This window comes from Pseudopodoces humilis, chromosome 5, assembly GCF_049639895.1.
Source record: "Pseudopodoces humilis isolate 2021_Gansu_Grassland_sample_001 chromosome 5, ASM4963989v1, whole genome shotgun sequence".
NCBI lineage: Eukaryota > Metazoa > Chordata > Aves > Passeriformes > Paridae > Pseudopodoces > Pseudopodoces humilis.
In genome coordinates, this window is record NC_142204.1 from 26,497,352 (window position 1) to 26,509,895 (window position 12,544).

The 12,544-nt window shown below is 48.1% G+C and overlaps 3 protein-coding genes across 3 annotated transcripts; 2 read left to right on the forward strand and 1 right to left on the reverse strand.

Annotated features, from left to right (window-relative positions):
• The first annotated feature begins 9,234 nt into the window (after nt 1-9,234).
• LOC102114066 (histone H1.01-like) lies at nt 9,235-9,908 on the forward strand. Its single transcript, XM_005527713.3, has 2 exons — nt 9,235-9,250; nt 9,292-9,908. The coding sequence occupies exon 2, from the start codon at nt 9,297-9,299 to the stop codon at nt 9,906-9,908; it is 612 nt and encodes a 203-aa protein (XP_005527770.1). The 5' UTR covers nt 9,235-9,250; nt 9,292-9,296.
• Nucleotides 9,909-10,398: 490 nt separating this feature from the next.
• LOC102113881 (histone H2A-IV) lies at nt 10,399-10,819 on the reverse strand. Its single transcript, XM_005527712.2, has one exon. It carries the CDS (start codon nt 10,817-10,819, stop codon nt 10,430-10,432), a length of 390 nt encoding a protein of 129 aa, XP_005527769.1. The 3' UTR covers nt 10,399-10,429.
• A 299-nt stretch (nt 10,820-11,118) lies between these two features.
• Nucleotides 11,119-11,818, forward strand: LOC102113692 (histone H2B 5). The gene has a single exon (XM_005527711.3). It carries the CDS (start codon nt 11,153-11,155, stop codon nt 11,531-11,533), a length of 381 nt encoding a protein of 126 aa, XP_005527768.1. The 5' UTR covers nt 11,119-11,152; the 3' UTR covers nt 11,534-11,818.
• The last annotated feature ends 726 nt before the right edge of the window (nt 11,819-12,544 follow it).

Genomic DNA, 12,544 nt, shown 5'->3' on the forward strand with positions numbered 1-12,544 from the left:
CACATCTAGAGCCAGGGGAGCTATCAGCCAGCCAACTCCTCCATTCAAGGCCAGTGTACTTTTAAAATCCTAGCTCTTTGGGGAAAATCCATAAAAGGGAAGCAGCCCCACAGCAAGATCATTGCTCTGAATTCCCATCCCTTCTCCTTCCCAGTACTTAAAAACATACTGCAAAAGGAGTGATCGCCCTGTGGTTTTACTCTGTTTCTTAAGCGTAGGCACCAAAATGATTGAGAAACATCCCTCTTGTTTTCCTGAAGTGCCTGCCCAGCAATCAATAATCAGAAAGAAAGGATCATTTCCATCCTCTGTTTTGCTGCCTGCTGTTACCTGGCAGTTCTGCCATACAGATGTGGCCAGAGGGAAGAAGTGATGAAGGTGTTGGGGAGGAACAGCCTAAGTGCCACTCCTGGCACTGCCTTCCATGCTGAGCCAGGGCCAGTTTAAATCAAAGAAAGATTCTTTTGATGGGGCCAGGAAAAATAACTCTTTTGATGGCACTCAGTGGTAGTCCAAAATGATGTGTGTCTTTATTGACACAGGGCCTGTGGTCCTGGGGACATTTCTTTTGAGCAGCTGTGCTTGGAGATGGGGCATCTACTTTCATGTTAGGTGGATTCTTACTCTTCAGGCTTATCTAATCTGAAAGCTATCTAGCTGTCACTGAATGGTGAGGCTTTCCTGTTGAATTTGTGGGATGTGTAGCCACACAATTGCTGGAGCTGACCTTAAAAAGGGCCAAGACTGAGAAGCAGCAAGCAGGGAGAGGAGAAGGCTAGGGTTATTCATTTCAATGGCAACTTAGTATTCAATTATGTTAAAATAGGTGTGAAATAGTATGTCAAATGCTTTTTCAGGGGTGGACCTACAGGAGATGAAACATGAATGAAAAAAATAAATAGAATGGAAGAGTTATTTCAGCCTGGCACAGACATGGAAAGAGAAAACACCATTTTGAAGATGCAGTCCTGGTCTGTTACAATTTGTACATGCTGCATGTTAACAGGAAGGTGAGCTTTGACACTGAAGGAAACTGTACTTTAGCCCTTCCCTTTGTTTTAGCAAGCGTAGGCTTGAATTGGAGCCCATCTGCCTTGGCAGGGGTGTGCAGTTCATAGAGAGTTCTTTTCTCACACTCACAAATAGAATAGGGCACTTTTTTTCCATGTAACTGCATCTGTGTTAGAATTTGTACCTATAGATATATCCTTGTTAGGACAGTGAGTTTTTTAGAAAACGAAAAAAAGGGTCTAGAATGAGCCTAAGATGACGACATAGTTTCGGATGCTCTCCTTCCTTTCCCAGTTCTCTTTCAATATACTGCAAAATATTGTCAGAAACCCCTGCAATGCTCAGTCTGTGGGCAAGGACCTGATTAGGGTGCAGAAGACAATTAATTTTTCTTAGACTATTCCCTCACAGGCTTTCATGCCCACTGAAAGATCTGCACTTCACTCAAGATGAGATGTTGGTCTCATCCGAGGATGGTTTCTCACAGGAATCATCCGTGGGCTCCTTCACCATTTAAAGAGAATGTTTCCCCATAATCTACCCCTGTAATAAGGTGCTTATCCAGAAAGCATGGAATTCACATGAGAAATGACAGACGTCAATGTGATTTTAGAAAATAGGTGTGTATTATAAAAAGAAACATTGTTTCCTAGGGAGTGGCCCTACCACAGCGTTTTGCTACCTGTTCTTGTCCCTGCTGGCGCTCCCAACAAACATCTCTCTGGTGAGGGTGCTGGTCTTCTCTCCCACTGATAATCAGAAAGACCTGCTCCAGCAAAGGTGAGCAGATGGGAATTGGAGCTGGATGGGAGAAAAGTGTCTTCTCTCAGCACTTGCCAAGAACTGAAGGGCTTCTAGTGCCATTAGTGCACTTGCCCAGATGTAAGTATGTCTGCAGGGTCACCGAGTGGGTTCCAGGAGCCTGCTTGGAGTGAATCTTAGCTTACTGGGGCTCTCCAGGTGTGTGGGTAGATCTGACCCTCACTGGGCAGTTCTGCAAGCTGGTGGAGGCCTGACCATGCTGCCTGCTGTACACTTTCACCCAACCCCTCTGCTGCTGCTGCTGCTGCCTCTTTGCTGGTGACCTGGGGCTTGATGGTGGAAAGGGCACAGCAGGTGTTCCACAATGGCCCTGGCCGAAAATGATACTTCTGCTCCACCCTTTCCCATCTAGCCACATCCTCTTGAAATGCCTGAGGGCACTCCGTGGCAGCAGGTGACCAGAAAAGGGAAGGAAGGATGTTTTATTGCCTCAGCTCTCTTCCTTTCAGTGGATTTTGGCAGAAAGGACTGCTCTTTATGCTCCCGGTCTCTCCAGCAGAAGGGATAAATGGCAGAAGTCTTTGATCTGAAGCTGTTTGCAGCTACTGCGATGTAACTTTTGAATGCAAATGTGTAACCTTTGAAGCTGGAGTTTCAAATATACACTTCCTTTATTAACATTGTTTTGATCAAATAACTGAGAAAATTTGAGTAAATTTGCACTTTATATACTGTCTTTTTAATAGGAGATTTCTGCCATGCTTATTACTTTCAACCTTAATTACTGGACCCTGGAGCTAAAAGCTGTCTCTTTTTCTGTTATTTTCTTTTTCAATTGTAACAAAGACGAATCTTCACTTTTCACAGCAAAATATTAATTTAGAATCAGTGGAAAGTAGAATTGGCCAAAACTAAAACAAAGAAAGCAAATTTGAGCCAAAGGGCTGTATCAGCTCTTAGTTACCTTACCAGTAGATCCAAATAAATTTTTTTTAAGCATTCCAGACTGCGACAAGATGCTCTGGGCTCTGGTCACTGGTGTATGTGGGACTTCAGCTGGGTTTGAAGAAAGCAGAGCAGGGTGGGGGGGGAACAGGAAAGCCTATGGGATGAGAACACCTCTTGTTAGTTCCATTTAAGCGGAAGATTAGTCAGGCGCACTGACTGCCTGCTTTGTGAGCCGGCATCCATGTAACAAAAATACCATCCTGAATTGCCTTGTCAAAACACTGTTAGCAGCGTTTGCAGAGATCAAGCATTTGTTTGGATGCAGAGAATGAATTTCTGTGATGTATTTAAATAGACCAGCTTACGCTGCCATTTTCCAGCTATAATTACATGTTTCAGTGCAGGCTGTGTGGTGTTAGACTCTGATGCACAAAGGAGCAGCTCCCCACTCAGCCCATGAGCCTCCAGGATGCGGCACAGCTGATGTAATTCAGTGCAGCCACACGCAGGTTCTGCTGAGACCAGAACTGCTGGAGGACTTTTCTCTGTTCACCATCTTAGCAGTGGCTACAGCACCACCACACCAGAGCAAGTCTGGCTACCCATCCCCTCCAGGACTATAGAAAATAGAGAATTGTTAACGTATTTCCAGAACTGTAAAGAAACCTGTTAGATTGGTACAAATCAGAAATTAGGTAACCTTTCTTCTTTTGTCTCTTTTCCAATGGACTTGATGGCTGAGTCCACAAGGCAACATTTCTCTTGAAATAAAGGAGTGTGGATTCTTCTCACCTACAAAATCTACTTATTTTTGTGACACTTTCAAGAAGTCAGTGTCTTTGAAATCTTGACTGCCTTGTCAAATTCTGGCTGAGGTTGCCTAGGAACCTCAAAAGCAGCTGTCATTACACTGACTACCCCTCCCATCTGGCACAACAGAAACGGAGACCTAAAGACACAAAGGCCTAAAGAAGTCCAGGAAAAGTTAAAAACTGTTACCTGGAACTTCAGATAGAGATGTATCTCACTTAATTTCAGCCCTCTCATACTCAGTCAGTTTATTCACACTCTGAAGCTCCCTCTAGAGCCAGGAAAAGAAAGAGACATCCCCAAAAGCTCTTTCAGTCCATCTCTTCCAGGTACCTGCTCTGTAATACGTGACAAATTATAGACAGCAATTCTTTATCCCTTTCCTGCCTCGTTCCATGGCTCGCTAGGTTGGACAGGTTTGCTAGGTTTATGTTCTAGTTTCAAATATCCTGTCCCACAGACTCTGCTGTGGGCCAGAGATGGTCCCTTAAACCAGCCCTTGCTGTCCTGCAGTGTGAGCAGGAGATGCTGCATGTGGCAGTGGTGCATCCCTGCCCATCCCCTCTGATAACAGGCCCGTCTCACCCATGGATTTTTCAGGTACCTTTTGATCCTGATGACATCAGCCAGACTTGGGAAGGCTATAGAACACTTGCACGAGAGGGATGTATCTCATCTAGATCCAAAGAGAAATGGACATCTGGCTATGAGCATGCAGTGTGGCCTTCTGTACCTCCCAAATGTTTGTCATACAGGTTCCACTGCTTGCTTCCATACTTAACTCAGTGCTCAGCAGGAGATGTATGGTGTTGGGATGGCCTTTATTCCATCATTAATCAAGTTTCTGTATTTGACAAACCTGCTTTCAAGAGTGTTTGTGAACTCTGCCTTTAAGGACAAATTGCATTCTTGATACCAAGATCAGATTTTGACTAATATCTCTTGCAGTATCCTAGGGCTCCCCTCTAGGCTGGGTATTATTTTTTATTTGCAGCACATCAGACATCTAATGATTGTTCGGATCAGATGACAGCATTTTGCAGTGAGTTGGTATAGCTCTAGAAAAATGTTTTCATTCTTGAAGCAGCTCTGCACACTTGGAGAACTGGAAGTGGGCAGAAAGGGTGAATATGTTCTCTTCCTGTCAGCCCCTGCTTGAATCTGGTGCAGTCAGGGAACTGTATTTGACTTCAAAAAGCAAACACATTGCTGTACTTTGTGCCTCTTTACAGTGATGTCTGAAAATGAGCATCCTTCTTCCTTCAGCTTTAGTGTGCACCAATAATTGCACCTGAAACATTTCCTTCTGTCATTCTGTGGGCAGGTCTTCTCACAGTGATGGGTCATGAGGGAGTCTAGAAAACAGTAGTCTCTTTCCCTAAAACCTGCTCCCCAGTAGGAATCTTTTCCTCCACAGCACAGTAGATTGCAAGTAGGCATTAATAACCAGGCTGCCTACTTCTTACCACCTTTTCTATTTTGGGAAGCATACAGTGGCTGATGCATTTCCTGATGTATACTCAAAATTCACATCAGTTTGGATCCAGGACCTCTGAATTTCAACATGGAGCTATAGACAATTCACTTCCTTGCTGTTCTACAACATTTTCAATGAACTTTGGAGGTTCCTGTTCTCACCTGATATGCAGGGAAACAGAGGCAGGGAGGAAGCCAATAGTTTTCTCATTGTCTCCTGGGCAGAGCAAACAGTGAATGTAGGTGGCCTTAGTTTCAGATGAGTGTTTGCTTCCTGAAGCTATCCTCTGACCTGACACAGCTTTTACAATACTGATCAGGTCATGATTTTAAATTCCCTTGTTCTGGCCCTTTTCAAGATTGGTGGTTGAGACTTTTCCATGTTTAAGGGTATATCATACTCCATTCTTCTCTATTTCTTGGAAAATAAAAGGTTTCTGTAAGCCAAAAAAATTCTTTCCCTTGTAAGGCTTCTGGAACAAGATGCTGGGGTTTTTTTATCCCTCTTTTTTTTTTTTTTTGTGGATTTTTTTTTGTTTGTTTGTTTTTGTTTGTTTGTTTTTTTTAGATTATTAATATGGAAGTGATTAGACAGCTGTCATAGGAATCCTTATTTGAATAGATGTCAGTAATAAGGAAAGAATATTGCTTCATGCTGGTAATTTAAAAAAAAAAAACATCTTGGAATCTGTTCATCAGTTCAAAACTGCCAGAAGAGTTAGTGGAAAAGGAACAAGAGACACGGATATATTCAGGATCTAACAACTTAGCACTTTATATAACAGACCTTACATATGTTGAAAAAGAAGGTAGCGAAACAACCCACCAGACTTATTCCTCCTCCTCTAGCTCTTCTCTGAAGATGTCTGCTTGCCCAAATTCACGTGTTTCCCCTGTCTTCACAGGTGCAGTGATACCAGCAGCTGTTTTTGCTCTTAGCTCAGGGCAGCATTTCAGCTGCCAGACATCTGTTCAAATTGCTCCTTTCCTCTGCTGGCTCTGCATCCCAGTGTCCGCTTGGAAAAGTGCAGGGAATGTCATCTTCAATCCTCACCCTCCAGGTTGACAGGGGCCAACCTCTTCTCCCTCAAGGATTCTTGACCACCTCTTCTGAGCCACTATGAGCTTGTTTTTATGAGGTGGTAGCTCATCTTCCTGGCTTCTCTGCAGAAAGTGGGAGAGTTGCAGGTTGTTGTTCTCTGCTTGACCAGGGTGGGCACCAATGGGGAGCAGGTAAACCCCAAGGGCTGCTGTCAGCCAGAAGTTTAAGACCAGGTGCCTCAGAGGAAATAAATCTGCCTAAGTGGTGTGAATGTCATGGTTCAGAGTGGGATGGGAAAAGATGCAAGTCCCCATCAGGAGCTGGTAGGGAGGGTTGTACATTGCCACTCAAACCAAAACTGTGGGTCGGGATTTTCTCCAGATAGCAGCTGAAAGGTGGAACAAACTGCTCTTTCTACTGTCCCCTTTGGGTTTTGTGACTGTTGCATGAGATGGAAATGCTATTATTTTAGAAGGACCTTTTGGAAACTGAAGCTGGCTGCTCTTAGTCCAAAGCCTCTTGAGAGGTTTCCTTGTGAGGATGCTGAAATGAAGGTGAAAGGGTATTTCAGATGCAACTGACTGCTCTGGGCCCTATAAAAGGTCAGCCAAGCCATTCCCACATTTACGTGCTTGATGGCAAAAGAGTTGGGAATCACCAAAGTGAGGTGCAGGAACTGTTTGTTTCCAGCCATCCTGAACCTAAACCTGGTGACTACATCCGATGTCAATGATAAGTACAAGTGGCAGTAGAGTTTCCTTATAACTGAAATCTGCTTTTCTCTCCACTAGGACTGTAATTAAACACCTGCATGCAACTTGGCCAAAAGTGCTCCCTGTTGTCTGGACCTAGAGAGCTTTGAGAGCCTTTTACAGTTCCTGCTTCACCAAGGAGGGGTACTGTCAAGGCACCACCAGCCCTACCTGTCCCTGCCCAACATTTCCTGGGGCTCCCCCAATCCTGTTCTGATCCCAGGAGCCCATTCCAGCCATCCTGGACCCATCAGCCCCACAGCAACACAGAAATAGGGCCTGTCTCAAGTTCCCCACAACCTGGCCATGGTCCCATTGCCCCAGGGAGGTACCCAATGCCTGGAGCTGGGGCTGAGCCCAAAGCCCCTCTCCAGGCCTGATCCTGATCCCACCTGCAGACTGACTTCTTGGCCTTGCCTGTGTGTGTGTATAGCAGGGAGCTGTGCCAAATTGAAAGTTAAAATGAGTAGAGGAATTCATTGCATTTTGAACATGTTTTGGCATTTGGTTTTGGTTTCTTTCTGTATGAAATTAGATGAATCATCTCTGAACCATTTTTTCTGCTGCCAGAAAATGCTGAGAATTAATACCTATAGCTGAGCCTCAGAAGAAGGGTAGAAAACATGAATCAGACTAATATAGGAGGATCCAAGCAACTGTATTTTTAAGAATTGTGTCTCTCAGTTCTCCTATCTCCAAAACAGAGATGGGCTTCACATGTTTGGGAAAGTCATGGCAATGTGAAATGCAGTGCAGTTAGGTGTTCATGAAGAAAAGCCATAAAGAAGGGGAAGAATAGGAGAAAGAGTTCAAGAAGAATTTTCCTCAGTATGAGTACAAACAGCTGAACACTGGACCTTTGTAAGGTCCTCTTCCTAGGAGTTGTAATGTCATCTATGGTGGCTGCTCAGCTTTGTTCCCTAAAGCCAAATATCACAAAAGGGACGTGCAATAATTGAAAAGAACATGCAGTAATTGGAAAGCTACCCTGATGTTGCAATTTTTTTTTAGCTTGCCAGCAGGCACTAAGTTTGGTTTGTATTACTATTTATTTTTGCAAGTTAATTGATGTTTGTTACTGGTTATAGTAATCTATACTTTCCATGCTGTCTGGGAAGTGCTCTAAGGGGCTTTCAGATCTGATCTCTTGCAGTCTGAGCTGGCTCACATTGATAGCACCTGCAAAAAATAAATTGTTCTGTAGGATTTGCTGGCAGATTCTTGTTACTCTACCAGAGATCTCTGTCCATACTGACAGTGCATGTAGAGACTGACAGCCTGGAATACCATTGAGATCCTGCTGTTCTTGATTTCACCTCAAAGCTAACTGTAATTGCGATGGTAAATGCATAAGAGGGAGGGAAGGAGAATTCCTCCAAGTAAGGATCCTTCCTATCTGTTCTTTTTTATGTCTGAATTGCAGGGAAATACGTACTACTACACGTATCAAATAAGTTTGAGCGTGACTAGAGTAATGATCTCTGGTGTACAAAGAGCATTGCTTCACTTTATGCTGCAGCCAAAGCTTTTATGTACAGAAACTGCTGTGACATGATCTGTAACACAGCAAAAGAACAGTGAACAAAAATTGTATTTTTCTTTCCAGCTACAGATCAAAATATGAATAGAATGGTTCTCTCACATCCTTTGCAGAATCAACCTCTGTCAATTTTTTTTCCCCACGTTCACAAGAGATATGGGTGGATTTTACAGATTTAGCACTGTGTGATTTATTTATAGTGTGATCTGTTTGTGCACTAGAGACTTCCATGAAGCTCTGTGGTCTAACACAAAATTTTTAATCTTTGGTCTTTAGGTCCCAAATTTTTCCACTGATATTGGGGTGCCTTTCACTGAGTTAACAATAGGAAAGTGTTTCAAAGCGGGCAGTCCATTCTGAGAGGGATAAAGTATATGCTGTCTAATACTTCATGCATAGAAATGCAGAACGTCTGGAAACTTTATGTTTGGAAGTACAGGAGAAAAATATGCCTGAGTCTTCCACAGTAGCCAGAGATATAAACCCCGGTAGGAGAAGACACAGCACAGCTTTGTGCTGTTCAGTCTCTTTGAAACCGTTTTATTTTAAAGAATGGGAGTCTAACTGTTTGCTTTCATATCTAAGGTAAAATCGACCCTCTGGAGATTAATACTAAGTTTTCTGACTCGCTTAACTTTAAAGGAGAATTTCTAATTTACAAAGAAAAGTTTTCGAGGTCCGTTAGGTGGCAGAACTCGGGAGTTCTTGTCCCCTAGCTACTCAAAAACAATTCTTCACGACAAGACACCAACAGGCGAAAAACAGCCGCTCAAGCGGCCTCACAGATGTAGGAAAAGGACGATTTCGTGACAGATAAAGCAGAAAAAACCCCATTCTATTTTACAAGGCGGAGCGCGGGGCAGGGGGCGAGGCGGGGCAGCGGGCGGAGCAAATCCGCGCCCGCCGCGCGTCTATAAAAGGGGGCACGGAGGGGCCGCTGCTGGTCGGAGCTGCCATGGCCGAGAGCGCCCCGGCCCCGGCCAAAGCCCCCGCCAAGAAGCCGAAGAAGGCGGCGAGCGGCTCGAAAGCCCGCAAGCCCGCGGGGCCCAGCGTCACCGAGCTCATCACCAAGGCCGTGTCCGCCTCCAAGGAGCGCAAGGGGCTCTCCCTCGCCGCGCTCAAGAAGGCGCTGGCTGCCGGCGGCTACGATGTGGAGAAGAACAACAGCCGCATCAAGCTGGGGCTCAAGAGCCTCGTCAGTAAGGGCACCCTGGTGCAGACCAAGGGCACCGGCGCCTCCGGCTCCTTCCGCCTCAGCAAGAAACCCGGGGAAGCAAAAGAAAAGGCTCCTATGAAGGAAAAAACTACAGCAACCAAGCCCAAGAAGCCGGTGGCAAAGAAGCCTGCCAGCGCCGCCAAGAAGGCGGTGACAGCTAAGAAGAACCCCAAGAAAGTTAAGCCGGCAGCCAGGAAAGCAGCCAAGAGTAGCAAGAAGGTGACAAAGGCTGTCAAGCCCAAGAAAGCGGTGGTAGCAGCAAAGAGCCCGGCTAAAGCAAAGGTGGTGAAGCCCAAATCAGCCAAGCCGAAAGCTGCCAAGGCAAAGAAGGCGGCTCCCAAGAAGAAGTAAGCTCCTCCCTGAGGAAGCCTTGCTCCGCAGTTAAACCCAACGGCTCTGTTAAGAGCCACCCACTCTTTCTTAAATGAGCTGAAATGCTGTGGCTGCCGCTGTTTTAGGGCGGTTTAAGCAGGGAGGTGTATGGGGGAAACGGCTATCTGCTCGTCAATGTGCTGTTTGAGTCCGGGAACAGCTCGAGGAGCACTTGAATTGGTAGGGGTGGGGAGCAGCTCCTTGGTGGCTTTCAAAATGCCCACAGGGCTCAGGGACTGGTTGCGGAAGGGCTGAGCTGCTTCCTGGGACCGCTTCAGCCCCGCCCCAGAGCGAAGGAAGGCGGTGTGAGACTGGCGATTTGTGTGCAAGGAGCTCCGTCTCGAATTGCTTGTTAAATTGTTAGGCAAGTATTTTAAAAACCGTCATACGTTTCTGTCACCTTAATGAAATCCAAGCTCTTTTTCTGAAATTGTAGGTGGCTCTTAAAAGAGCCTTTGGGTTTCTCTTGCTGAAAGTCTGCAGCCTTGGTTGTTCGGTGCTCACTTGGCTTTAGCCTTGTGGCTGTCGGTCTTCTTGGGCAGCAGCACGGCCTGGATGTTGGGCAGCACGCCACCCTGCGCGATGGTCACCTTGCCCAGCAGCTTGTTGAGCTCCTCGTCGTTGCGGATGGCGAGCTGCAGGTGGCGGGGGATGATGCGCGTCTTCTTGTTGTCGCGGGCCGCGTTGCCCGCCAGCTCCAGGATCTCGGCCGTCAGGTACTCCAGCACGGCCGCCAGGTACACCGGGGCGCCGGCGCCCACGCGCTCCGCGTAGTTGCCCTTGCGCAGCAGCCGGTGCACGCGGCCCACGGGGAACTGCAGCCCGGCCCGCGACGAGCGCGACTTGGCCTTGGCGCGCGCCTTCCCGCCCTGCTTCCCGCGCCCGGACATCGTTGCACCAACGGAACTCGCGTCAGCAGCCGCACACAATGCGCCCAACTTCCGAGCTCGGCCTTATATGCCTTTTCAGCGGAAGGCGCGACTTTCGATTGGCTGAGACAGGAACGAGACTGAAGCAGCCAATAGCTAAACGGATCTAGATTTGACCAATGGTAGTGCACGCCGTAGCGCCAACGCTACAAAAACTTGCCTCAGCCAATAACAGTTTAGCATGCGGGAAACCCTAATTTGCATAACCGCCCTATAAATGCGGGCGCGCAGAGGAGTGTTAAGTTCTCTGTCAGAGAAGTCGTTGGTGCGGTTGCAGTGAGAGCGTTCGCTGTCATGCCCGAGCCGGCCAAGTCCGCCCCCGCGCCCAAGAAGGGCTCCAAGAAGGCGGTGACCAAGACGCAGAAAAAAGGCGACAAGAAACGACGCAAGAGTCGCAAGGAGAGCTACTCCATCTACGTGTACAAGGTGCTGAAGCAGGTGCACCCCGACACGGGCATCTCGTCCAAGGCCATGGGCATCATGAACTCCTTCGTGAACGACATCTTCGAGCGCATCGCCGGCGAGGCGTCGCGCCTGGCGCACTACAACAAGCGCTCCACCATCACGTCGCGGGAGATCCAGACGGCCGTGCGGCTGCTGCTGCCCGGCGAGCTGGCCAAGCACGCCGTGTCCGAGGGCACCAAGGCTGTCACCAAGTACACCAGCTCCAAGTAGGCGCTTTCTGCGTCCTCTGTCGGATAATTTCCACCCAAAGGCTCTTTTAAGAGCCACCCACCTTTTCAGCAAAAGAGCTGATGCTAAAGGGAGTGTTTACCTGTCCTGTTTCTTTTCGGAAGGCGGCTTGGGGGGGGCGGGAGATGTGTAGCTGCGTTATAATGGTACCGTAAATCTCAGTGAAAGCCGGTTTTACAGTGTTTGCGGTAAACGGTTTTGTCCTGCATCTGCTTCAACGGACCCCCGAGGACGTTCATAACCGCTTTATTAAACTATCAAAGACCATTTTAGTGTACGTGCTGTACGGAGGCGGCGGGTTACACAACAAATAAATGTCGGTAGTCGCTCAATTTAAGCAGCTGAAGGTCATACGTTCCTGACAGCTGCTACCTGGGTTTCTTTGCTGAACTACGTTAACGGAAGATAGTGTGAACCGGGAGCATTGACAGGAAAGGTGCCCAGTGCGTTTGTTTCCTGTTCTGATTAAGAGCAAAAGGCTGCGAGGTGCATACCCTCGCCCGCAATGTGCGCTCTGGCGGGTGACCAGGGGTAGCAAACAGGAACGCTTTCTCGCCTACGACCTCAGCAGTCCTATCACATCCAGGGCCAAGCACAGGGTCCCCAGGGTCGCATTTTCCCGGCTTTCATTGACCATTTGTCCCCGCTCCCCACAGACTCCGCCGCCGAGCAGCGGGCGGCGCTGGGGGCGGGCGGGCAGGGCCGGGGCCGCTGCCGCGCTCGGTCCGACCTGAGTGAGGACTGCGCGGAGCCTCATCCGCGGGCGGGCCCGGCCGCCTCAGGCGCCTCCCGCCACGCCGCTGATTGGTGCCGCTCGCGGCTCGCAGCCCGCGCTTCACAGGGACGCGCCGCTGCCACAGGGCCGGGGCGGCAGCCGGGCGAGCTCGGCCGGGCCGGGCAAGTCGGCTTCCGCCTGCGCCTTCGGCCTTTCTGCCGCGGCCCTCGACCGAACGCGGCTGCCGAGCGGGAAGGCACCGCGAGCCCTCGGGAAGG

Bases quoted from the DNA above. Each gene is read 5' to 3' on its own strand.
- LOC102114066 (XM_005527713.3), top strand. From the start codon at position 9,297: ATGGCCGAGAGCGCCCCGGCCCCGGCCAAAGCCCCCGCCAAGAAGCCG.
- LOC102113881 (XM_005527712.2), bottom strand. From the start codon at position 10,819: ATGTCCGGGCGCGGGAAGCAGGGCGGGAAGGCGCGCGCCAAGGCCAAG.
- LOC102113692 (XM_005527711.3), top strand. From the start codon at position 11,153: ATGCCCGAGCCGGCCAAGTCCGCCCCCGCGCCCAAGAAGGGCTCCAAG.